Source organism: Pipistrellus hanaki, assembly GCF_964339955.1.
Source record: "Pipistrellus hanaki genome assembly, chromosome: 4".
Taxonomy (NCBI): Eukaryota; Metazoa; Chordata; class Mammalia; order Chiroptera; family Vespertilionidae; genus Pipistrellus; species Pipistrellus hanaki.
The window spans coordinates 72,579,105-72,604,591 of NC_140506.1; the positions used below are offsets into that span (position 1 = coordinate 72,579,105).

A 25,487-nucleotide genomic window follows, 5' to 3' on the forward strand; every position below is an offset into this window, starting at 1 on the left:
GATATTAAAACAAGTATAAAACTTCAATAATTAAAACAGTCTGATAGTGTACATACTCAGACAGCTAGATCGAAGTATAAGAATAAGGAAATATAGAAACAGAAAACCCATAGGAATTATGTGTATGATAAAAACCAATGGAGAAATGACAGACTCTATTACAAGGAATTTCGATTCTGTAAGAAAACCCAGTAGCCATAGCTGGTATGGCTCAGTAGGTTGAGTGTCATCCTATGCATAGAAAGGTTACCAGTTTGATTCCCAGTCAGGGCATATGCCCAGGTTGCAGGTTCAATCTCTGGCTGGGGTGTGTGCAGGAGGCACACATGGATGTTTCTCTCTCACAATCTCCCATTTCTTTCCCTCTACATTCCTCTCTCTCTAAAATCAATTAAAAAATATATTAAAGGAAAAACAGTAGTATTGGGTCTATATCTTACATTTTGTGTCAGGATATAAAGTCCCAGTGAACTGAATTTTAAATATGAAAAATGAAATCATGAAGTACTAGAAGAAAACATGAAAGAATTCCTTTCTCTCTTTAGGGTGAGGAAGGTCTTTCAAATGATTACTCAAAGTCCATTAAGTAATAGAAATAAGAATAAAGTGGACTATGTAACTTTTACAAACACACACACACACACACACACACACACGATAAATCAAGTCAAAAGCAACTATTAACTGGAAAAAATATTTTTGCCTCATATCACAGACAAGAGGTAAATCTCCCTAAGAATTTTAAGCAGTTCCTCAAAAAAGATCAATCTCACAGAAAAATGGGCAAAATATTTGAACAGATAATCTATAAAAACAGAAAAAAATGAATGCTACTGTAACATGAAAATCTGCTTAACCTCATTCATAAGAAAAATGCAAGTTACAACTATACAGAGATAGCTTTTTTTTAAACCTAGAAAACTGGCAATCCCCCAAACTTTAATAACAAATCCTTGATGGCAAAGCTGAGAGGAACAGGTTTTCTCACACATTGCTAATGAGAGGGCCCTGGTATGATCTTTATGGGGGGAATTTGGCAGCTTCCATCACAATTACAAATTAATATACCAGCACCTTTGATTCAATAATTCCACTTCTGGGATCTTATTGCATTTGCAAATATGCAAATTGACCTACATAGTCACAGCAGCATTGTTTATAAGACCTTAAGATTAGAAATATTCCAAGTGCCCATCAACAGGGTATTGTTTAAAGAAATAAGAGTACAGTCACAGCTACAATAAAGAATGGAATCATTTAAAAAAAGAAAGAAAAAAAAAGAATGGAATCATGCAGCTACAATAAAGAATGAGGAAGGTGTGCTTGTATTGCTATGGAAGGATCTCTAAGATATATCATTAAATTAGTATGGTCTATAACAATGTACATACTATGCCATTCTTTTGTTTCAAGAAAGGCTAATATAAAATAAGAATCTCTGTGTTTTTGTCTGTGCACAAAGAAGCTCTAGACAGGGGTCTTCAAACTACGGCCCGTGGGCCACATGCAGCCCCCAGGGGAGTCTGATCCGGCCCGCCAGGTTTTTTGGGCAGTGAGCGCAGCCAAGGTGTTACAGTAGGGATTAGTAGTTCATATAGTCTGGCCCTCCAGCTCTCTGAGGGACCGTGATCTGGCCCCCACTTTAAAAAGTTTGAGGACCCCTGCTCTAGAAGGTTCCATAAAATACTAAGAATAATGATGACGAGTGGCAGGGACCAGAGAGAGTTTCCACTGAATAGTTTGTTTTGGATTTTAACTATGTGATTGCTATACCTTTCCATTCAACTAAAATTTTAGATAAATGGCACAGCTGGTATGGCTCAATGGTTGAGTGTTGACCTATGAACCAGAAGGTCATGGTTCAATTCAGGTCAGGGCACATGTCCGGGTTGCAGGCTCAGTCCCCAGTAGAGGCGTGTAGGAGATAGCCAATCAGTGATTCTCATCATTGATGTTTCTATCTCCCTCTCCCTTCCCCTCTGAATCAATAAAAATCTAACTAAAGAAAATTTAGCCCGAGCTGGTTTGGCTCAGTGGAGAGAGCGTCGGCCTGTGGACTGAAGGTCCCAGGTTTGATTCTGCCCAAGGGCACATGTCCCAGGTTGCCAGCTCGATCCCCGTTAGGGGGCATGCAGAAGGCAGCCAATCAATGATTCTCTTTCATAATTGATGTTTCTATCTCTCTCTCCCTCTCTCTTCCTCTCTGAAATCAATAAAAATATATTTTAAAATACTTAGATAAATGTGCCATGACCACTGCTATGTGAGGTTTATATCTGCTCATGGTCAGAGCCTGGACTGGGAGGGAGGAGACAGCAGGGCATCCTGAGTTGGAGGGATCGTTTGTTCTTATAGTTGTTCAAGAAATAAACATTCAGATAATAAAGAAAATGGTCTCCGCAAAAGCAGAACAGCTTTGGGGCTTTGGGTAAGAGGAGAACATACTTGTAAGAGAGCTGGGCCTGAGTTCCCACCACTCTCTCTGGTCCAGAGCAGCTGGCCTTCTGCTGAACTCCCCTAAGCATTCACCAGGGCCAAGACTTGGTGGCAAGGGCTCAAACACAGAAAGCAAACTCACCGTCTTCTTCATCTTTTCCACGAAGCTGCTGTCTTTGACAGAGGAGGTCCTGAAAAACAAGAGTCAGGTAAGTATGGGATACATGTGGCAGCACCGAGAGCACTGTCAGTGAGCATGCCAGCAGCCTCTCTGGTCCAGTGCGGGGCTTCCAGGCCTCCTCCATATCCCCTGCACCAGGCAGGCTCCATGATTGATGGCTGTCTCTGGGGAGTCCTAGGCACTCGCCTGGCCACCTCCCCTGCCAGACCACAGTCAACAGCAGAGTCTCTGGGCAGCCAGAGGGCACCACCCAGTCCCTGCACAAAAGCTGAGGTACAGAGTGACAGTGGGTGTGTGCAGGGTGTTGAGTAGTCCCAGTTTTTCAGAAGTTAGCTGCTGGCTGGCCTCCACACTAATGCCATTTATTTGTTTAACAAATCTTTTTAATGAATAGCCAAGATTATTCCGATTTCCAATTCAGACAAGTCCAGCCATGCAGCTGTGTTTTTCTTTTTCTTTTTTAATATATTTTATTGATTTTTAACAGAGAGGAAGGGAGAGAGATAGAGAGATAGAAACGTCGATGAGAGACAAACATTGGCCAGCTGCCTCCTGCACACGCCCTATCGGGGATGTGCCCGCAACCAATGTACATGCCCTTGACCGGAATCGAACCTGGGACCCTTCAGTCTGCAGACCGACGCTCTACCACTGAGCCAAACTGGCTTCGGCATGCAGCTGTGTTTTTCATAAAACATGGATGGATTATGAATGGGATCAAAGCAGGGCAGAAGAAACTGGATGCGGTACGAAGGGGCCCAAAGTGGGATGTGTCTCGGGTTGGATGAGCTGTGATCAGAAGTGAGACGGGCCGGCCTAGGGGAGGGTGCAGAGCCTCCACCTTCCCCCTTCCTTGTGGAGGGCTTTCTGGAGGCTGCCTAGAGCAGCGGCTCCCTTCTGCCTTCAGCCCGCCAGCCCAGGGCCCACATGCTGGTGAGCAAGGCTGGCCAGGGGTGAAGATGCCATTGCAGACGGCCAAGCGCTTTGCCCCTGGGGCGAGGTGTTAGAAATGCAGGGTCTCAGGGAAGGTGCTGTGAGGTCACAATTGAAGAAGCTCCTTCCACAAAGCAGGCTCATCCGCAGCCCCAATACAGGGGTGCTGCATGCCCACTTAATAGACAGTCGACAGAGGCTCAACAGCAGCCCAGTCCTCTAGCCAGTAAGTGGCCGGGCAAGGACCAATCCCAGCCTGATTCCAAGGCCTCTGCTCTTTGCCCTACATCCTCCAGCACATGGACAAGGGCAGGAAAGAGCGGAATGCCAGCAGGCGCACACACGCATGTCACAACAGCGGAGAAGTGATGTCCCTCAGGAGTAGATGCCTGAAGCCCATGGAAAAACTTACTAAGTGAAGTTTCTTTTAAGAATGCCTCAGCAAAGCTGTTTAGACACATAAATTTGTAAACGTAAAGATGGAAATTTCCTGCTTAAGCCCGCACTGGGTTTTTCACTAGGTTTGTAAGTCCAGGACTATTAGGGCTTTCTAAACTAGTTAGAATGAAATAGTAGGCTACTTTCAGGGTCTTCGTGGTAAATAATGTTACATGTGGGACCTGTGGGAGGCAAGGTCCAGTGCCTGATTTGGCCACTCCAGCTTCTCCCTCTGTCCTGGAGGCCCTGTCAGTGCAGCAGCCCCTCCAGGAGCCAGGAGGAAGGCAGCTGGGGACCAACCACCTGCTTGGCTTTCCCACCCAGTGATGGCCTAGCCTCCTAGAAACTCAGAGAGGCCCTCCCCGCAACCCCCCACTATCCTAGCACCCCCAGGCAGACCCATCCCAACATGAGCAGGGCCATGGAGGCCCTCAGGCCTGCCTCTTTTCTTTCTCAACTCTCAGCTCCAATCTACACTCCAAAGGGGTTTGTGTCTGGACATCTTTTCTACATGTCCAACTTCTGCCCATGCCCAACCACCAACACCCACATGTTCACTGCCCCTTTAGTTTATGTGCAGCCTAAACAGAACACTAATGTCTGTCTCCGCACTAACATGGCATGCTCCCCAAGACACACTGTTAGATGAAGCAAGCAAGGTCCACAGCAATGTGAATTCTACGCTGTGTTCCTTTTGAATGCAGAATCATAATATATTACTCATTAAACATAAATTTAAACGGATGGTTAAGAAAACTATCAGCAACCTAGACAAACGATTCTGATGAAATATGAGGGGGGAAAACATACAAAACTAAATGCAATTTCCATTTATATGAAATGTGCAAAATAGGCAGATCCATAGAGACAGAGTGGTGCCAGGGGCTGGTGGGGGAGAGGGGCAAGATTGCTTAATGGGAACAGTGGTGCCCTTTGAGATGATGAAAATGTTTTTGAATTGGACAGTGACGATGGTTGAACAACACTGTGACTATACAAAAGCCCCAATATTACACACTTCACTAGAAAATGGTTCATATGGTGAATTTTAACTCAGTTTAAAAAAATGAAAACAAACTAAATGCATTCAGTTGACACTTAAAAAGAACTAGGCTTGAGTTTTTGAAATATTCATTTATATGCAACTCTTTCTCAGTTTCTCAACCACTACCAGTCCCTAGTGGGGGTGAACATGGCAGAAGCCCTGGCAGAAATGCAGAATGACACTGCAGAGCCAGTGGAAACACAAGCTATGGTGTGACAGCAAGGTAATAGACACATCTTCATTTACACTCAGACTCTTTAGGGTATAATATATAACTGGCAGGAGGAAAACAAGAATTTGTGTCCTTAAAAAATGGAGTGTACACTATTAATTATTCATAGAAAAAGAACATGGAGAGAAAATACCAGCATCTTGACAGAGAATATTGAAGGGTTAAGATAATAGGTAAGATGGTTTCTGTAATTTTCCAAATTTTTTATTTTCACATTATTTTTATAACTAAAAAATACATTTTAAAGTTTCAAAAAATGGGGGACAACTCACAAGTGTAAAAATAGGGGAGAGGCCACAATCAGCACAACACCTGACAGCACACATCTGATCAGCTTCTGGGGCGGTCAGTCCTGAGTCCTCTGCCCAGCAGAAGGCTGGCTGAGGTGGCCTGATATCAGCTGAAAAGCCAAATCCTATTTCTTCTCAAAAGGAAGAGGCTCCACAGAAGCTACAACTTGAAGAAGGTGGATTTGATGAAGAAAGAGACAAGAAGCACCCCCACTGCCCAGTGAATGCTGGGCTGCTCCTCCATCTGCAGGTGACACGTGCCAGCTGAGGTGGGCAGGGCCCTGTGCCAGCACCAAGGCCAGACACTACACAAGGCAGCCTCTTTCTTACAAGGGAGAAATACAGGCCCTGAGGGTGATCATGGAGGGATGGGAGAGGCCTCACATCAGGAGCAGGGACTCAGTTCAAATCCTGGTTTTGCCACTAACTGAGCCTGTGACAGTCAGGGCCTCTCCAGGCCTGAAGTTCCTCTGGTTGAAAGCACTGCATCTTGGCTCTGCAGCCTCCAGCGCCTTGCCCCGCACCTGGGACTTGTTAGTTCTCAGGGATAGAGGGTGTTCAGTAGAATGAGGTGGTTTGGGTCACTCTGATTTCTAAGGCTCACAGATGCATCAGACGGCCCAGACCACAGGGCTTTGGGGGAGCAGGCACCATGCCTGGAGAAACCAGGAAGGGCCTCTTGGAAGAGCTGAGCTCTAGTCTCAGAGACAAAACGGCTCCCCAGAGAGAAAGCCTGGGAACCGACAGCAGAAGGGCTCCTGGATGAGGCCCCTGCAGCCAGGGGAGCTCAGCGACAGCCCTGACAGTGAGGAGCGGGCGGGAGGAGGGCCTCAGTGTGGCCTCCTGATGCAGTTTCCCAGGGTGGGAGTCACAGGCTGGAAGCTCCGGGAGCGGAGAGAGCCCTCTAGGCAGGACTGGCTGGGAACGTCAGAGGCAGGCAGGATGGCTAGCCCTGCCCGCCCTGGAGGAAGGGTCCTCCGAGAAGCATGAGCATTTCTGAAGGCCAGCCTGGTCCCTCACCAGCTTCAACACCCAGAGAAAGGAAGAACACTCCCACTCCCTCCCCTTGACTCCAGGGATGGCTTCCAAAGATTAGGAAAACCCGAGGGAACTGAAGAAGACCCCATGCCTCTAGCCAGTGCCCCAACAGGGCTGTTACCTGATGCTCTCACCAGTTACACCTGGCCTGCAGGGGCACAGAACCTGTCTCCACACCCGAGTGCCCTTCACCCCGCCTGACAGCTCCACATAGGAATTTGCATGCGGAACTTGATCTTTCACAGGCGCAGGAGTCGGTGACTGGGACCTTCCTGGTTTCCAGTCCTATCCTGTCCTTTGGAAGCAGGAAACTGTAGCCTACAAATCTGGGACTGACTGGGCCAACAGTGCCCCTCCCAACTATGCTGATCAACCCCAACCAGCTCCCTCCTCATGCCTCCGGGCATCCCTGCCCCAAAAGAAGTTCCAACTCACTAGAGCAGGGGTCGCCAACCTTTTGGACCTCACGGACCAGCGGTGGTCCTCAGACCACCAATTGGCGACCGCTGCCCTAGAGTATAGGTGTCAAGTGTCCCTCAGCCAGAGGGCCACAGACGAAGTCTGCTGCCAGGAACAGTTTGGGACTGACCTTCTCAGGGTGGGCTCGTCCTGCGGAGATGAGTACATGCACCCCATGGTTGCTCACTCCCAGCTCCAGGACTTAAGGAAGAAAGCAGGTTGTAGCTCTCTCCTGGAAACAGGCCAGGAGCCAGCAGCAGTTAGGAAGTCGGGGTCTGTCCATCCTCTACAGAGGGCTCGGCCCATTAACTTTGAAAGTGCTCCTGGACACCCCAAAGTCCTCTGGAATCTCGGCTGAGCCCCTGCGTGCATCCATCCCCATTAGCCTGAGAACATCTGGCAGCTCCAGTAGGGAGGAACCAGGACTCTGGGCTGAAATCTCCCATGATCCCCTGCGTTTGGGCACACCCCCCCCCTCCTTCGGTATGGACCGAGGGAAGGAGAAAACCTTCCCAACCCCAATCCTCGGGTCTCCTTGGAAACTGTTTATATCAGAGCCCTTTCTCTCCACAGCCGCCTCCTTTCCTTTCCCATTTGAAAAAAAATAAAATAAAAGGAACTCATGGAGGCTGAATAAAGCTCTTCTAGACATTAGAAGGCAGTTGTGCAGGTTGCTATGGCAGGGCTGTCTCTCCATAAAGGAAGCTGCATTGATCCCACTGCCAGGGTGCCTCAGGATCATATTAAATTAGATCTGGTTCCCGTTTTTCTCCCCACAAAAGAACTGAGGGCAACAGAGCCTAAGACTAGTCTTAGTCTGTCACCTGGAGCATGTGCGCTGTGAAACCAGCACATCTTACCCTCCCATGCGCGGTGGGGGCCTGCCTGGCAAGGTGGGCACTGCATTCGCTGCTGAGATGGTTCGCCTAAAGGAGTGCCCCTTCAAAGAACCCAGTGTAAACACCCCAAAGCAAGAGGCCACAGCCGGCCCAGGCTATGAGCCCAGAGACCACACAGCTCCCGAATGGAGCACAAACGGTTCCAATTAGGGCTCTCCACTCCTAAATTGGGAGCAGGAGTCTCTGGTTGAGGCTTCAGAAGTCAACTGGAGCCCTCTGTGTGGGAACGACGAAAGGGGGGTGGACAAAAGCACTGAGTCACTTGGACAGAGATGAACCAAGACGTCCCAGTGTGATTCATTTGTTTCCAGTCCCAGACAACGCTCAGGATTTCTGAAAACTGCAACTCAAATTTAATTTTCTGCACAGCCAAACTGATTTCTTCTGGGACTTTCTCCTGCCCTTGGCGACACACAGGGCAGATGCTTCTGAACAGCTCCCTTCCACTGCCAGTGTGTGATGGCACCTTCTCCAAGCCCCAGGGTAGCAGGTCCCCTAGTCAGAGAGAGGCTGAGAGCTGAGACACCACACAGGATGGTGCTGGCCAGCACGGAACAAGCTTAGACTTTGAGGCTTCTCCCGTGGGAGGTGGCTCCAAGAGGGCCCAGATTTCTCTACCATGGGTAGTCCTTAGGGCAGAAAGCTATTAGTTTGAAAGAGCTGACTTTTGTGAAAATGAAGTAGTTTTCTGAAGCTTAAATAAAAAACACTGTAGCTCTCTCCACTGATGGGACCTGAATGGAAACCAGCACTGATGGGAGAGCAGTGTGGAAGGTGCCTCCTGAGACAGCAGCCTTCAGCAGGTTGGAGGTTAAAGCAGGTGTGGAAGGCCATGGGTCAAAGACACAAAAAGCAAATGGGATCTCTATTACTGAGTGCCTGCTGCATGCCAGCTAGTATTCAAGGAGCTTTTATATATGTGTGTGTGTGTGTGTATATATATATATATATACTAGAGCCTGATGCACAAAAATTCGTGCAAGAGTAGGCCTTCCTTCCCCCGGCTGCTGGCACCGGCTTCTCTCTGGCATGTGGAACCAGGCTGGCTTCCCTCAGGCCACCCGCAGGCACCCAGGACCTGGGCTGGCTTCCCTTAGGCCCCAGCTTTGTCAGGAAAGGCATCCAGAATGACATCTGATCTAATTAGCATATTACCCTTTATTATTATTATATTTTTCACTGAATCCTCCAAGCTTGTTAAGTGGGCAAGGCTTCCTATCCACATTTGACACCTGAGGAGAGTGAGGCTCGGGGGTGAAGCAGTAACTTAACTCCAGACACCATGGTCCAGCATCATGGTTCATGTCTGCTCCCACTGAGCACGCACCCCACCTGTCTGTCAAGGCACACAAGACCCAGGTGTGTCACTGGACACATTCAGAAAGCACACTTCACAGCCCTCCCAGGCATCCTAGGTCCTTGTCATTTGGGTGCTCTAAGACACAAAGGGGCTGTTGTTTCCCTCAAGGACCCCCTCATGGACAGCCTTAAACATGGATCCACCAAGATAAGGACTCCTTAACCTGCCAAGGCTTGGCCGCCTGCCCTCCCAACACCGCAGGGTGTTCTTTGGCCTCTCTTTTCTGAACCTTAAAGACCACTGGGCAGTGACTTGGCCAGTCAGCTGTTAGGTAGCTGTGCTGCTATTGTGCAGGAGAGTGAAGAGTGAGATTGAGGTGCAAGGAGCTGCTCAGGGATATTCAGCTTGTCAGTGATAGAGAGAAAAACAAAATGGCCCTGCCAGCATCTGCAATCAAAGGGGGAAAGGCAAGAAAGCAGGGTAGCTGGGGAACAGCGATGAAGACAGCATTGGGAATTAGCAGAAGTGAGCGTAAAGGTTTGGAAACAAAACCCCTGAGGCACCAGCACCAAGTGCCCCGATGATGCCCAGCAAGGTCAACAGATCCACCTGTGTTCAGTTCTGCATCACTTTCGTAGACACTGTACCATTGAAGTTGTAGACACGAGCAAGCAGAGCAAAACCAGCCATCTCATCAGAGAACAGGAAAGAAGGAAAGGCAGGTGAAGTCCCTTAGTGGCCAGGTATCAGAGGAAAACCCTGGCCAGAGCTTACAGGGCAGGGTGAACATCCGGAGCCCATTTCCTCACCATTTCCACGGACAATGGGTAAACTCATTCTGTTTCTATTTTCATTTGGCAGAGCCAAGAAACTCTCTATAGAAAGTTAGATGTGGAAAGAACTCTAGCTCACTTTCTACCTGTCGACACTCAAAAGACAAAGCTGAATAGAAACGATGCCAGCAGCCTTGACTCCTGGCTTTCCTGGACCTCCTGTCCAGAGTAAGTCCCCAGATACAACTCACAGCAACATGAGCTCTTTTGTGGCTTTTCACAAGCAACCCCCTGTGGGATGCAATCAGCAAAATCCAGACTGTGGGAAACTCTGAAATAAATGATCTGGTTTATTAAAAAATGCTTCAAGGAAAAAATGGATAGAAGGAAAGCCCCTGAATTGAGAGACTTCCTGCCATAGTAAGAAGTAGCCATACACAAAAGGCCATAGCTATTGTACATAATACCATTTATGTGACATTTGGGAAAATGCAAAACTGCAGGGACCAAAATAAGACCAGTGGTTGCTGAGGTAGAGAAGGGTGGGTACTGACTGCAAGGGACCTTTGGGAGCTTTTGGGAATGATGGGATATTCTGTATATTGGTTGTAATACTGATTACACACCTGCATACATCTCAGGACTCATCAAACTATACATTTAAATAGTGAATTTTACTTAATTTTTCTTAGCAGGTAAATTTATTGCATGTTGACTGTTCCTGTCCCCAAAAGCCCTATAAGATTTATTAATCAACTAGAGGCCCGGTGCACAAAATTTGTGCAGGGGGGGGACAGGGGGGTTGTCCCTCAGCCCAGCCTGCATCCTCTCCAATCTGGGACCCCTTGAGGGATGTCCGATGGAATCAGGCCTAAATGACCAGTTAGACATCCCTCTCACAATCCAGGACTGCTGACTCCCAACTGCTCACCTGCCTGCCTTCCTGATTGCCCCTAACTGCTTCTGCCTGCAAGCCTGATCACCCCCTAACCACTCCCATGCCAGTCTGATTGATGTCTAACTGCTCCCCTGCCAGCCTGTTTGCCCCCAACTTCCCTCCTCTGCCAGCCTGGTAGCCCCTAACTGCCCTTCCTTGCAGGCCAGATCCCTCCCAACTGCCCTCCCCTGCTAGCCATCTTGTGGTGGCCATCTTGTGTCCACATGGGGGCAGGATATTTGACCACATGGGGGCAACCATCTTGTGTGTTGGAGTGATGGTCTATCTGCATATTACTCTTTTATTAAATAGGCTAGAAGCTTGGTGCATGAGTGGGGGCTAGCTGGTTTGCCCTGAAGGGTGTCCCGGATCAGGGTGGGGGTTCCCTTGGGGCGTGAGGCGGCCTGGGCAAGAGGCCTGTGATGGTTTGCAGGGTGGCCATGCTCCACAGTGATCCAAGAGGCGGCCCTTGTATCTGGGGTTTATTTATCTTCTACAATTGAAATTTTGTAGCCAAAACCCATTTGGCTCAGTGGATAGAGCATCGGTCTGTGGACTGAAGGATCCCAGGTTCGATTCCAGTCAAGGGCATGTACATTGGTTGTGGGCACATCCCCAGTAGGGAGTGTGCAGGAGGCAGCTGGTGGATGTTTCTCTCTCATCGATGTTTCTAGCTCTCTATCCCTCTCCCTTCCTCTCTGTAAAAAATCAATAAAATATATTTAAAAAAGAAAGAAAGAAAGAAAGAAAGAAAGAAAGAAAGAAAGAAAGAAAGAAAGAAAGAAACTTTGTAGCCTGGAGTGGAGCCAAGCCTTCTGCTCGCTCCATGGTGGCAGGGGATTTATTTACCTTCTATAATTGAAACTTTGTAGCCTTAATAGGAGGCCTGTGCCAGCGGGGTGTGCAGAAAGCTTGGCTTCCTCCATCGCCTGGGAAACCCAAGTCTCCCTCCTGCTTTCTCCATGGCCACAGCAATCTTGGTTGGGTTAATTTGCATATTACTCTTTTGTTAGATAGGATCATAATGTATGGGTCTTGCTTAGATCCTAATTTTAAAAAAAAAAACTTTAAACTTCAGTCAATCATGGAACTATGAACAAATGCAGATTGAGTATCTAACAATACTAGAGCTTACTGTTGACTTTCAGGAGTATGACATTAAGTTCTGTTTTATTTATTTATTTTTTTCTTTTTTTCTTCTTTTTTTCCAACTGCTCTAAGTTCTGTTTTAAAAGGGGCATCCTGCCCTAGCCGGTTTGGCTCAGTGGATAGAGCGTCAGCCTGCGGACCGAAGGGTCCCAGGTTCAATTTTGGTCAAGGACACATGCTTGAATTATGGGCTTGGTCCAACATGCAGGAGGCAGCCAATCAATGATTCCCTCTCATCAATGATGTTTCTATCTCCCTCTTCCTCTTCTCCCTTCCTCTCTGAAATCAATAAAAATATATATAAAAAAAAGGGGGGGGGAGCGTCCTTAAATTTTAGAAGACTAAAATATATGCATATTTCCATACAATTTCATAAGAAATATTTCCAATTTCCTATAAAATCATAATTCCTTTATTCATCATTTCTATGAATTATATGATTAATTATAAATTATATGGCTTATCTAAGAGAATCCAAGAGCAGTGGAGGTGAAAGAAACAAGACTGGTGAGGAGAGGATAACTGCTTTGGTTTTTATTTGAAATGTTCCATAATAAAAAGCTTCTTTTTCTTTAAAGCACGCTTAGGTGCCAGAAATGAAGCAGAGGTGGGGGGGTCAGGATTGGGGGTGCACTACAGTGCTTCTCAGAGCAGCGAGCACAGCAGAGGAGGAGTAAAGCAGCCGGGGCCTGAGCCCGCTGGATGAGGGCTGGCTGCCACCTATCTCATGCTCATCTGTAGTCAGAATTCAAACCTTAGTCACTCAACTGTAAGGGCCCAGAACTCAGCCACTATACTATAAATGTTTCCCTTTATAAAACCCCTGGCCATAGCAAATATTCAACATGATATAATGAGGTTGGGAAATGTTCTACACTGTACAGTGTAGAACACTACATATATAAGTTTAAAATTTTATGATCAAGAAGAGGGAACTATAGTTTCAGTATCCTGGCAAAGAGAAACAACTAGAATCTGCAAAATGCAAGTGCTCCCACAGCCTAGGAGTTTTACTGCAAGTCCATCTTGCAAGGCAAGAGAAGTGACGGGGAGAACAGCAGTTCCATGTGCTCTCATGGAACATCCATATCCACTCACTGTGGGTGTGGGGGGTGCACCTCCATTTACAGATGAGGAAACGCAGGGCTACTGTAAACTGGGAACTGGATGCTGGTCCTCTTATCTTGAGTATCACATTTTTCCCACCAAAAATGCGCTGCTATACCAGAAATGCACCTGAATCAGCCCCAGTTGGAACAGGCTGAATTCCGGCTCACCTACCCATCCTCCTGTCCTTCCTCTGGCCCTCTGATGTCAAAATCCTCTCAGCCTCCGGATGCGTCACCACATTTTAGGACGTTTGCAATACCACCTCCCACAGCACATTTTTCAGTCTCTCCACCAGGGGGAAGACCTTTCTTACAATTCTGGCAGCCAGAGTCTCCCTCTCCCCCACATCCTCTTCATTGGTGGCCTTTCTCTGAGGCCGCCCACCCGGTCTAGCATACAGTTCTATTGCACAGGCCCTGATTAGATAATGCACATGAAAGTGCTTCATAAACCACTTGTTAAAAGTCCTTTTCAACATCCTCACTTCTCAACTTCTATAAATGTTGCCAAAACCGGTTTGGCTCAGTGGTAGAGCGTCGGTCTGTGGACTGAAAGGTCCCAGGTATGATTCTGGTCAGGGGCATGTACGTTGGTTGGGGGCACATCCCCAGTAGGGGGTGTGCAGGAGGCAGCTGGTCGATGTTTCTCTCTCATCGACGTTTCTAGCTCTCTCTCTCTCTCTCTCTCTCTCTCCCTTCCTCTCTGTAAAAAAAAAAAATAATAAAAAAATCAACTTCTATAATGTAAATGCCACCTCTTATTCTTTTCTTTTTAATTGATTTTTTACAGAGAGAAAGGGAGAGTGATAGAGAACTAGAAACATCGATGATAAAGAAACATCTATCAGCTGCCTCCTGCACACCCCCTACCGGGGATGTGCCCACAACCAAGGTACATGCCCTTGACCGGAACCAAACCCGGGACCCTTCAGTACACAGGCTGACGCTCTATCCACTGAGCCAAACCGGTTTCGGCGCCACCTCTTTTCTTATAGCACCTAGCTAGGGCTTGGTGCAAAATACATTCTGACACAAACACTAAGCAGCTACCATGGAATAATGCTAGGTGGCCATCATAAACATTATCCCATTTAATACTTTCAAGAGCCCCGTGAGATCGGGGTTAGTGTTTCCATTTGGCAGATAAAGAAACTGAGGCAGAGTGAGGTTAAAGGTCTTGCCCAGGATCTGCAAGCTTGATAAACATGAGGACTTCATCTATTTTATTCATGGTTATTTAGGACTTAGTAGGGCCTCAGTAAATATTTGCTAAATTTTTAAAAAAGTAAAAGTAATGTGGTACAACTACACAACGGACTATGTTGTCGTAAAAAAGAAAGATCTCTTACCATTTGCAACAGCATGGATAGAACTGGAGAGCATTATGCTAAGTGAAATAAGCCAGACAGAGAAAGTAAATATCACATGATCTCACTCATTCATGGAAAATAATGAACAACATAAACTGATGAACAAAAACAAATCCAGAGACAGAGAAGCATCTTTCAGACCTCAGAGGGAAGGTAGGGGAGGGTGGGGGTAAGAGGGAGAGATCAACCAAAGGGCTTGTATGCATCCATATAAACCTAACCAATGGCCACAGACACCAGGGGGGTGAGGGCATGAATGGGGGTTGGGAGACAATGGGAAGATAAGAACACATATGTAATACCTTAATCAATAAAATAAAATAAATATAAAACTAATGCCCTGTTAGTGGTAAAGTAGGGCCTTGAGTAATGTTGTTTCATTCAACATAATTTTAATATTAATGAGATGCTCTAGGAACTTAACTCTTGTTTTTATCAAGCCTGTGGCAAAACTGGTTTCATTATCCCATCAACAGTATTAAGTGAGGATTTAATAAATTGTATTCCCCGAATATCTGCTTTCAAGCTGGAGGACTATAACTTTTCTGGGAGAGAAAACTGTTACCAAAAGTGGAATAGGGAATTAGGACTTGACAGGTTCCCAACCCTTGGAGTTCTGACCTGAGCACAGCCCCACCTTCTGCACCTGAAACTTGTTCCTTGGATCCCCAAGGAGCTGTGCCCTGGGTTCTCTCAGCACAGAGCCTGGCCTGGCAGACCCACTCAAACCTGCCTAAAAGAACATGACTTGGTGCAGGAATGATATGGAACTCAAGCTTGAGGAGACTATGGTGTACATTATTTTTTCATACCTAAAAATCATCTTTACTCTTACTTCCTTACTATTTTTTTTAACTAAGTCATCTTTTTAATTAAATTTTATTAAAAGGAAGTTTTATGGAAGGCTAAAAAAATTAAAAACTGTAAGTAAAGTCAGGCTGGATACTGCCTGTGATAGTGTAACATAAAAAAATGCAGCACTTGCCCTAACCAGTTTGGCTCAGTGGATGGAGCATTGGCCTGCGGGCTCAAGGGTCCCAGGTTCAATTCTGGTCAAGGGCATGTATCTTGGTTGTGGACACATACCCAGTAGTGAGTGTGCAGGAGGAAATTGATAGATGTTTCTAACTCTCTATCCCTCACCCTTCCTCTCTGTAAGAAATCAATAAAATATATATTTTTAAAAATGCAGCCCGGCCAGTGTGGTTAGTGGTCAAGCATCAACCCATGAACCAGGAGGTTGCGGTTTGATTCCTGGTCAGGACACATGCCTGGGTTGCAGCATCGATCCCCAGGAGGGAGCATGAAGGAGGCAGCCAGTCAATGATTCCCTCTCATCATTGAGTTTCTCTCTCTCTCTCTCCCCCTCTCTGAAATCAATAAAAATAGATATATTTTTTAAAATACACATTTCATCTTCATCCTGTTTCTGGCACAGAGCTCCTAAAAGCCTTAGAATTTCCTAAGTGATAAGAACGATAAAAGTATCTTCTGTTACTTTTAACAAACCCCTTTCAACCACACCCGAGTTCATAATGAAGTGACTTTTGGAAAGCACTTAAGGATGGGGCTAGTAGCCAAAGGAACCAACCCTGAGATTTACTTTCAGCATCGTCCCTGACCTCTGAGGAGAGAAGGACTGGAGATTGAACTAATCCCCAATGTAGGCAAAATGGAGCCTCCATAAAAACCCAAAAGAATAGGGTTTGCAGAGCCTCAGGGTTGCTGAATGGGTGAAAGTGCTAGAAGGAGCACCTGGAGAGGGCATCACTTGAACTACTTACCTTTTCCATCTACTGTTATAATAAATATGTGCTGTTATAGATAATAAGTATATACTGTTATATATACTTTTATAATAAACTGGTAACGTAGTAAGTAAACTGCTTTCCTGAATTCTGTGAATCACTCTAGCAAATTAACCAACCCTGAGGAGGAAGTATGGGAACCTCTGGTTTGTAGCTGGTTGATCAGAAGCACAGGTGACAAACTGGACTTTCGATTGGCATCCGAAGGGGGCAGGGAGTCATATGGGACTGAGCCTTTAACCTGTGGGATCTAACTCGAGACAGTTGGTGTGAGGAGAGTTTGAGAACTGCTTGATGTAGGGAGTATTGAGAGTTGAGGGGGGGAAATAGTTTTCCTCTTCTAAGTGTCACTCTCCAAAACTCTAAGCTGGCGACAGCCCTCTTCACTTACAAAAAGAAACTAGCAACTGTTAGATTTAAGGACATATTAGCACCAAACTGCAACTTTCTTCATGTGGGTAGTGAAAAGAACTGAAAGAAAATTCTAAACAAAGTAACTGCCTTGCTTTATGGTCTGTGTCAATAGGCACCTCTATGATCCAATCTGTTTACAAGATGGAAATGTAACAGCAGCTAGACAGACATGAGCAGAGCGTGGACGATGGGCCAGGTACAAAAGGTCGCCATCAAGGGACAAAATTGGGAAAACAAGGACCTCGTCCCCAGGGTAACCTTTCCTCACCTAACATATCGCCGGTCATGTGCTTGGTTTGAACTTTCATATCAGCAAGTCCTGTGGTTTAGACCCCTGACTTTTTTTCCCTAGAGATGACATCTAGGCCTCAATTGTATTTCAGCTCTAGGCCCAGAGTAGCAGCAAAACCAGACAATTGACACCATGGCTGCCTCAGACAGCTGCACTGACTAATCACCCATGTCCTGGCTCCAACCAATCCGCCCATGACTCTGAAAGAGCACACTTGGAAAGCTAATGAATATTCTATTGAGACCCTTCCCTGAGACTTCCCCTAAGATTTCCACCTGCAAGAGAGAGAATATCCTCAATGCAAAGTACCCAGCAGGAGTAGCTCATTCTGGGCTAACCCCCTGAACCTGTCTCCAAGACTCCCTTTACTCTGACTTCCCGGTGAGCTACAGCAGCTCCCTTCCCCAATCCCAACTTAGGTCTCTCCTGTTGCTTCTTCTATGCCCTTCCTTATTTCACTGTCCCAAGTGTGTTTTTGCTGTAGCCAATAAATTCTTGCTTGCTTTGCTGCATTTTGTCTCGTCTGAAATCTTTCCTTCAAGAAGACAAGAACCAAGGTCTCATCATCTTGCGGGTAAACAGAGAGATCACAGGCTGGGAAGGTGCCAGTTCCAGCTCTGCCTTGTGCAGATGATCCCAAGCAGCATCTGTAACACCCCTGAGCCTCAGGTTATCTATCGGTAAAATGGTACCTTCTACTCTGAATGGTCCCTGTGAAGTTCAAATCAGATAGCCATAACTCTAAAGTGCTGTGAAAACATAAAACAGACTTGAAGCATAGTCTACCTATAAGGCAAAAGCCAATACCCATCCCCAGATGCTTCAGGGAACTTGTGTCCTTCCCGCTGGCTCACTCCTGACCGAGGCCCAAGTACAGAATGCTGCTCGGACTGCCAGAAGAGCCCCAGAGCTCTAGAACGCTGAAGAAGAGAGATCCCGACAGCATCACTTACGTGGCTTGAATTTTGGTGAACTCCGGGATTTCGTCTTTTTTCTTTCTGAAGAAGAACCAGTAGGTCAGGAGACCCACAATGAGTGAAAACAGAATCATGTCCGTCATGCTGAAAAGAGACACTTCCTCAGACCCGGTGGCGCTGGTATCTGTGTTGGAGTCCCCCATGTTGACCAGGAAACTGTAGGAAGAGAGAAATAACAGACTTCAGCAGGGAGGAGCAAGGTCCGCCTGAGGCCTGCTGGGGAGACCCCTGACAGCCTCAGCCTGGGCCTCATGCCCATGGGCTGCAGCAACAGGCCAAGCATCAGGGTAGGAGCTGCTGGCTCCTGGTATATGTTGCCTGGTAAGAGTTTCTCTGTGTCACAGATAGTTTAGGCAGCAATGTCATTTAAGGTGAATACCTGGGACTCTGAATCACACTGTATCAGTCTGACCTCTGGAGTGCTGGAGATTAAGATCAGAGACACTGGGGCTCCATGCCAAAAACACTGACCAAAAAAAAAAAAAAAGAAAAGAAAAAAAAGACACACACACCAAAAAACAAAACCTGGATACCAAGGATCTATTGAGCTTCCCAGCTGGTGATATATACTTCAGATGCATTGCCACACACAGCTGCTGGGAGAATTAAGAGCTGTCCGTGTCACTCCTGAGAGAAGACAACTGGAAGTTACAAAGACAGATTTCCTCGTTTCTCCTCCCTGTGAAGCCTTTTCCTTTGCTGATTTTAGTCTGTACCCTTCTGCTATAAAACCATAACTGGGAGTAAAACAGCTTTTCTGAGTTCTATGAGTCCTGGTGAATCAATAAACCAGAGGATGGTCATGGGGAACCTATCAATACATCAACCCTCTTAAGTTTCCTTGAAAGATGCTCAACTGGTTCTTCCACCACTGAAACCTGACATACAGGAAGATGTTATATGAGTTAACAAAGACCAAAGTAAGAGCACCAGAAACCTCAGCAGCCCACTTCTGCCACCTACCGAGGCCAGGCTCAGCTCTGCATCATTCCATTTTGCAATCACTGCTTTTACCAACTGGGTTGCTTTCACCACAAGCATGGCTTCCAGACTTAGTTAGAAATGCCTGTCATATCTCAGCAACTCAGGCAATAGGAGATTGCTACATATCTGACTTCCGTTAGCTGCCACTGCCTCCAGGAAACCACGGGGCTGGCCCTGAGAAATGAGAGCACCATAGCAGCTGAGGGCTCCTGGCAGCAGCCCTTCCCTTCTGCCACTTGTTGGGAATGGGTTATTCAGAATGGGCCCTCAAACTTCATTCTTTGCTTTATTAACCTAAGGTGCTTTCTAATGTCTGAGCTCCTGAGATAAACTCAACTCATCCCTTTTGATATCTTATGTTAAAGGACAAACTCAACTCTAGTGCCCACAGAGAGGACTGTTTATGTTTAAGTATTAACTTATAAACACATTCAATATTTATTCAGTGTTAGTCATCTTTTTAGTCAAATGAGCCGTGTTATCTGTCATGCCCAAAGCCTTCTGTCAAGCTCTCACAAAACCATGGAGAGAGGACCTGCTGGGATGGATGCTGGGAGGACCGCAAAATCATGAGGCAGCAGACACTCAGAGCTCTGGTGAGACCAGCAGGGGGTGCTGGTCAGGACTAATGTGCTGCATGGGAAAGCCCCCACCTGGCATGCCTCACAAAGCAGCAACCAATGGGCTTCTGCTTCCTGTCCATCTGCCCTTCTAACTCAAGCCACCCCCCCCCCCTTCTTTACCAAGGCGTAACTCAAGCTAAAGCTGTTGATAGGTATGCATGTTGACTGTACAACTCAGAAGAGAAAGCTCACTCCTGGTAGGTGGTTTCCAAGCAATGGCGCATTGGAAGGCTAGGAAAACTGCACATCGGCACTCTCACAATTCCATTATTTTAATAACATTTGGGTTCAATCCACCCAGACCACTACAACAAACTCCCAACAAGCCCTTCTCCACACAGTAGCCAGAGGGATCCTTTGAAAAAGTAAGTCAGATCTTGTCACTTCCCTAATCAAAACTCTTAAATGGCTTCATACTTAGTACAAAATCTGAAGTCTTTACCAACGAGCATTGTATGATCTGGCCCCTGCTTACCACTCCCACCACGTTTCTTACTATTCTGCCCTTTCCTCACACTTCACCAGTCACACTGGCCTCCTTGCTACTCCCCAAACCCCCTTATGTCTCAAGGCCTATGCACATGTTAACATGCTGCCCAGGGTTCTCTCTCTTCATTCAAGTCTCAACTATCACCACCTGAGAGAGACTTGGCCTCGCTGACATATCTGGTCCCTCTTCCTTCCCTTGCCCCCTCACAAAACAGATCACTACTTGACACATTTTTTCCATTGGCCATTTCCCTGAAAACAGAGTTAGCCCACAAGGGCAGGGACTACACTTTGTTCACAGCCTGACAGATAATGAGCACCTAGTATCAACTTGTAAATAAATAAAGGAAGGATTCTGGAGTAGCTGGGTTGGCAATACAGATTACGGAGTGGTTTTATAATCTGAAAAGCACAATACAGATGCGTCATTAGAACACAGTTTGTGAAGTTATGTCCACTCTTCTTCCCTCTTGCTGTCTCTTAATACCTGCACTCACTGATTCTTGCAATATCTCAGGCCTCTCTGTCTTAGTACAGAGTCAGACCACCAGAAATTTCTGCCCCCAACAGTGAAAATAAGTAGGCACTCCCACTGGAAATGTAACTGACTCCCTGTAGCAGGCAGGGGTAGGGCTCAGACCCTGAAGCCCCCCCATCAGTACACTGGCAACTGTCAGCACGCAGATGTGGGGTCTCAACAGAACTGAGAATGTCCCCAGCAGCTCTGACTCTGAAGTTTGAAACGTCAGACAGACAAGAGCTACAGAGGAGCTCGGGAAAACACCTGGCGAACATTTATCTGAGGCTGATCTGCAATGCGCAATTCGAGGATCCAAATGAGTAAGCACCTTGCCAAGTGGCAAAACTACGGCTTCTCCGGGGAGGGCTGAGGGAAGAATAGGCTCATGGGCACCTCTGAGCCTGGCACATGGTGGGAAGGAAGGGCTGGCAAGAAGGAAGAAACTTGGGGGGAAAACCTTGGCCCCACACTTCCTATAGGACAGAGAGCACCGTTCCTGGGGTCTGAAGCTGTGAATAAGCTGTTAAACTATTACTATGGTCTACTTAAACCTTATTTTCACACTGAAGCACAAACACCCACCCTTGTCTCCAGCCTGCGTCTTTGTATCCCTGCTCCAGAGGCTTTTTGTGCCTGAAATGTTCTACTTGTTTCTTACTCAGTCTTCAGACCTCAGCATAAACGTCACTTCTATGGGTCACACTTTCTTGGCAAATTACTTGACACATAATCCAGTACTCAATATCTAACCATGGAATGAGCAAAGGCAGTCAATAAATACATTATACCACAGAATGTAAAATTTATATCAATCGTTAACTTGAAGCTTATGGATTTAAATGAAATTTGGCAAAAGGATAGAGGCTCCCAAACTCAATTCACGGAATCCCTGGTATCTCAGTAAAATTTGGGGGTATTCTAAGCTCAAATCAATACCTATTCCATATGGGAAGCAGTCAGGTCTAAACAACCACTAAAAACCCTTTGCAAAGACACAAAGTTATCAAAAGAAATGTAGATCTAACATTGAAACTGAACTACTCCAAAACAGTCCTATCGTGGACAGATGTGGGCTTTCGCTAATGTGGGCTTCCACTGCACTGGAAAAGTAGGCACCTCTGGAGGTTTATTGTGGTGCCTTGGCAGTCTGGGTACAAAGACCCTGTGACAGTCACTCTCCTCTGCTATGTGACGTATTTTGATGGGAAATTTTTGGATGTCCTGCCTGACAAGTGTCCTCCATTTCAGTGTGACAGGGTGACCATAAGACTACCTGAGGTCCCTGAAGGCACTCCAAGGAGACTTTGGAAGCCCTGTGTGATCTTTCTGCCCTGTGAGTAATTTCTTCTTTCCACGTGCAGAGCTCATGGGGTCAAAGGCAAGATTTGTCAGCAACAGAAGAAAAGAGGGAGGGAGAGAGGGAGGGAGAGGGAGAGGGAGAGGGAGAGGGAGAGGGAGAGGGAGAGGGAGAGGGAGAGGGAGAGGGAGAGGGGGAGAGGGGGAGAGGGGGAGAGGGGGAGAGGGGGAGAGGGAGAGGAGAAGGTGGGGAGGGAGAGGGGGAGGGGGAGGGGGAGGGGGACAGGGAGAGAGAGAGGCAGAGGGAGAGAGGGAGAGGGGGAGGGGGAGGGGGAGGGAGATGGACATGAGAAAATAGATAGAGTAATTTCTGAACTAGACCAGAGTCTTGCCACACTCCTGCCACCAACTGGCTGAACCTCTGTAAATCTCTTCAGGGGAGTAGGTTTTGAAGTCCCCATCTGTAAAATTAGACACAGAAAAGGGGTTTATGGGAAGACCACCCCAAAGAGAACCGATCTGACTTGATCTTTTATTATAAATTAGGTCTACACACAAGTGTTTTATTATAAAAGACAGAAAAGGGCATAGACAGACACTATTCCTCCTGAATTTAAACAGCCAGCCAACTTCCACTAATGGTGTGGGTCAAGGTTAGCAAATACAATACATAGTCCCAGGACCAGCCAGCAGGCAACCCACCACAATGCAGAAGAGATGAACAAATCACTGGCCTCTGTGTTCTAATGGCGCATGTGTATTGTGCTTTTCAGATTATAAAGCCACTCCGTAATCTGTATTGCCAACCCAGCTACTCTAGAATCTTCCCTTTACCTATTTACAGGCAGGGCAATGGTGGAGCTTCACCAGCTTCTGAAAGAACAAACAAGAACAGAAGGCTCCTTTCCCCATGCAACAGTTTACAATATCAAGGAGTAAAATCATCTTCCCTGAAGCATTTGTGGCTTTCATTTATTACATTCAACTTCTGGTCAGTAAACAAGACTAGTCAATCAACCTGGCAATGACGTCAGAGTGAGCCCATCACCTGATGCAGCAAGAAGGAAGTGAGCAAGCAATTTAGTCGTCCCCTTGTCCCCTTCAGCATGCAAATCACCCAGCAGCAAACAGGCAGCCCAGATGAGTCTGGCATCCACCCCCCAGTTGCAGTGAGAACAGTCTGCCCAGGCCCAGAACCTTTGCCAAGGTTTAGTGGCTTTAAGATGAAGGGAAATCCTCAAGGAAATAAAGACTGCCTTTGCCTACAACTCATCCTCCAGAAACTAAGAGGTACTCAAGGTACCTTTCCTAAGGCAGCCTGCTCAAGAGCAATGCTCAAAAGGGCACTTGGAACAGATTCCTCTCTAGCCAGTGTCCATAAAGTTCATCATCCAAACTGAGATGTGGTTGGCGTGGATTCCTTTAGGTTTATCCTCTTTGGGATTTTCTCAGCTTCTTGAATTTGTAGATTTGAGGACTTTTCAGCCATTATTTCTTCAAATGCTTTTTCAGCCCCACCCTCTTTCTCCTCTTTCTGGGACTATGATGATATCAATGTTTATTAGTCCCATAAGTTCCTGAGGCTCTGTTCAGTTTTTAAAAAAATATTTTTTAATTGATTTTAGTGAAAGGGAGAGAAACATCAATGATGAGAGATGATCATAGATCGGCTGCCTCCTGCACGCCCCCCTGTTGGGGATTGAGCCTGCAACCCTGGCATGTGCTCTGATCAGGAATTAAACCATGACCTCCTGGTTCATGGGCCGATGCTCAACCACTGAGCCACACCTGCTAGACTCTGTTCAATTTTATCAGTCTAGTTTCTCTGTTGTTCAGATTGGCAATTTCTACTGTTCTAGATATCTTCAAGATCACTGATGATTTCCTCTATCTTCTCCATTCTATGGTGGAGCATCCATTGAGTTTTTTTATTTTTCAGTATTGTATTTTTCAATTCTAGGATGTCTGTTTGGGTCTTCTTTATATCTTGTATGATTCCAACATCTGTATCACATTGATGTTGACATCTGTTGATTGTCTTTTCCCAAAGAAGTTGAGAACTTCCTAGTTATTAGTATGGCAAGTGATTTTTTTTAAATCCTCACCAGACAACATGCTTATTGATTTTAGAGAGATGGAGAGAGAAACATTGATCAGTTGCCTTCCCACATGGGCCCTGACTGGGGACTAAACTCACAACCTAGGTATGGAAATCAAACTCACTACCTTTCAGTGTACAGGGCCATCCTGTAACCAACTGACCCACACTGGCCAGGGCTAGTGAGTGATTTTTTATTGTATCCTCTCTTTTTATTTAAATCCTCTTTTTCAGGCCTCCTCTGCCATCACACTGGTGGAGGATGGAGAACACCAACTCATTGCTGTCATTCTAGGCATAGCCCAACAGTTGCAATGCCATGGGGAAGCCTGGTGTGTGTGTGCGGGGTGGGGGGTAGGGGGTGGGGTGGGGGGGAATAGAAGTCTGAGGACAAAGTAAGAGGGTCTAAAACAGTCAAAGAAGTTATACTAGCATCTGAGCTGGGTCCTGAAAAATCAAACAGTCCACCAATCACATAAGAGAGAGAAGAGAAATCCCCGACAGAATGAGTATGTATCAAGGCCTAACCATGAAAGAAAAATAGCCACAGAATTTGCTGTAATTCAAGTGTGGTACAATGGGATACATTTATATGTGTGGATGTAAGGGTGGTAAGAGATGAGTCTTTTAAATGAGACTGAGACCAGGCCCTCTGAGTATCTAAAGTCTTTGGGTCCCGGATAGTCAGTGACGATAGGGAAAGGGTGTGACATGATTAGAAAGAACTATGCCATAGGATGGTAATGCTATACACTGGGGCTTGCACCACGTCATGATATCAATAAGTCACAGAGCCTTGACCAAGGCAGTCTAGACGAGATCATGTTCAGGCCAATGCTCCACAGCAGATGCTCAAATGCCTCTAGCTAACAACCTTTCCCCTACATAATAGCTTATGAGTGTGATCTGGAGACACATGACTGGTATTGTGAAATCTGGAACCATGAAAGCACGACTTGGCAAGAACCAGACAGAAGAGCCAGCATCATTCAGCACAAATTGAGCTGACAGTTTGTGGAACCGGAACTGCAGCTGGTCATGGAGAACCTTACAGGCTTGTTTCAATCAGTCTTTCTGGAGCCTTGGCCACTTAGCCTGAACACCATGTGGGGTGAACCCTCAAATCCCTTAAGCCCTTGGCAACATACTCCAGAGCATTTTGTGGATATGACTTAGTAATATTATTAAAAGTCAGTACAGGGCAATTTATGGGTACAAGATACTTCAGAGGAGTTCTGTGAGAAAACAGAAAATATATATTGGTCTCTGGTCATAAAACAGCTCCTAAAACCCTTGGAATTTCCTGAGTGATAGAAGTATCTTTTGTTCTAATGAGGCAGCTCCTGAGTGTCTCCTGGATGAGGCCTGGTCACCAAAGAGACAAAGCTGGGGCTGGA

The 25,487-nt window shown here is 46.3% G+C and overlaps 1 protein-coding gene across 2 annotated transcripts in view; it reads right to left on the minus strand.

The window, feature by feature from the left end:
* The window catches only part of POR (cytochrome p450 oxidoreductase), a 60,111-nt gene that overhangs the window by 10,405 nt on the left and 24,219 nt on the right, over positions 1 to 25,487 (minus strand). The window contains exons 2-3 of one of the 2 annotated variants that reach the window (XM_084881542.1): positions 18,057 to 18,236; positions 2,579 to 2,627 (exon numbers count right to left, since the gene is read on the minus strand). In XM_084881542.1, the coding sequence (XP_084737668.1) occupies positions 2,579 to 2,627; positions 18,057 to 18,223 (216 nt within the window). In that variant the 5' untranslated portion in view covers positions 18,224 to 18,236. Of the gene's footprint in view, positions 1 to 2,578; positions 2,628 to 7,182; positions 7,571 to 18,056; positions 18,237 to 25,487 lie in introns of those variants that run through there. The other variant, XM_084881543.1, reaches the window with a different exon arrangement.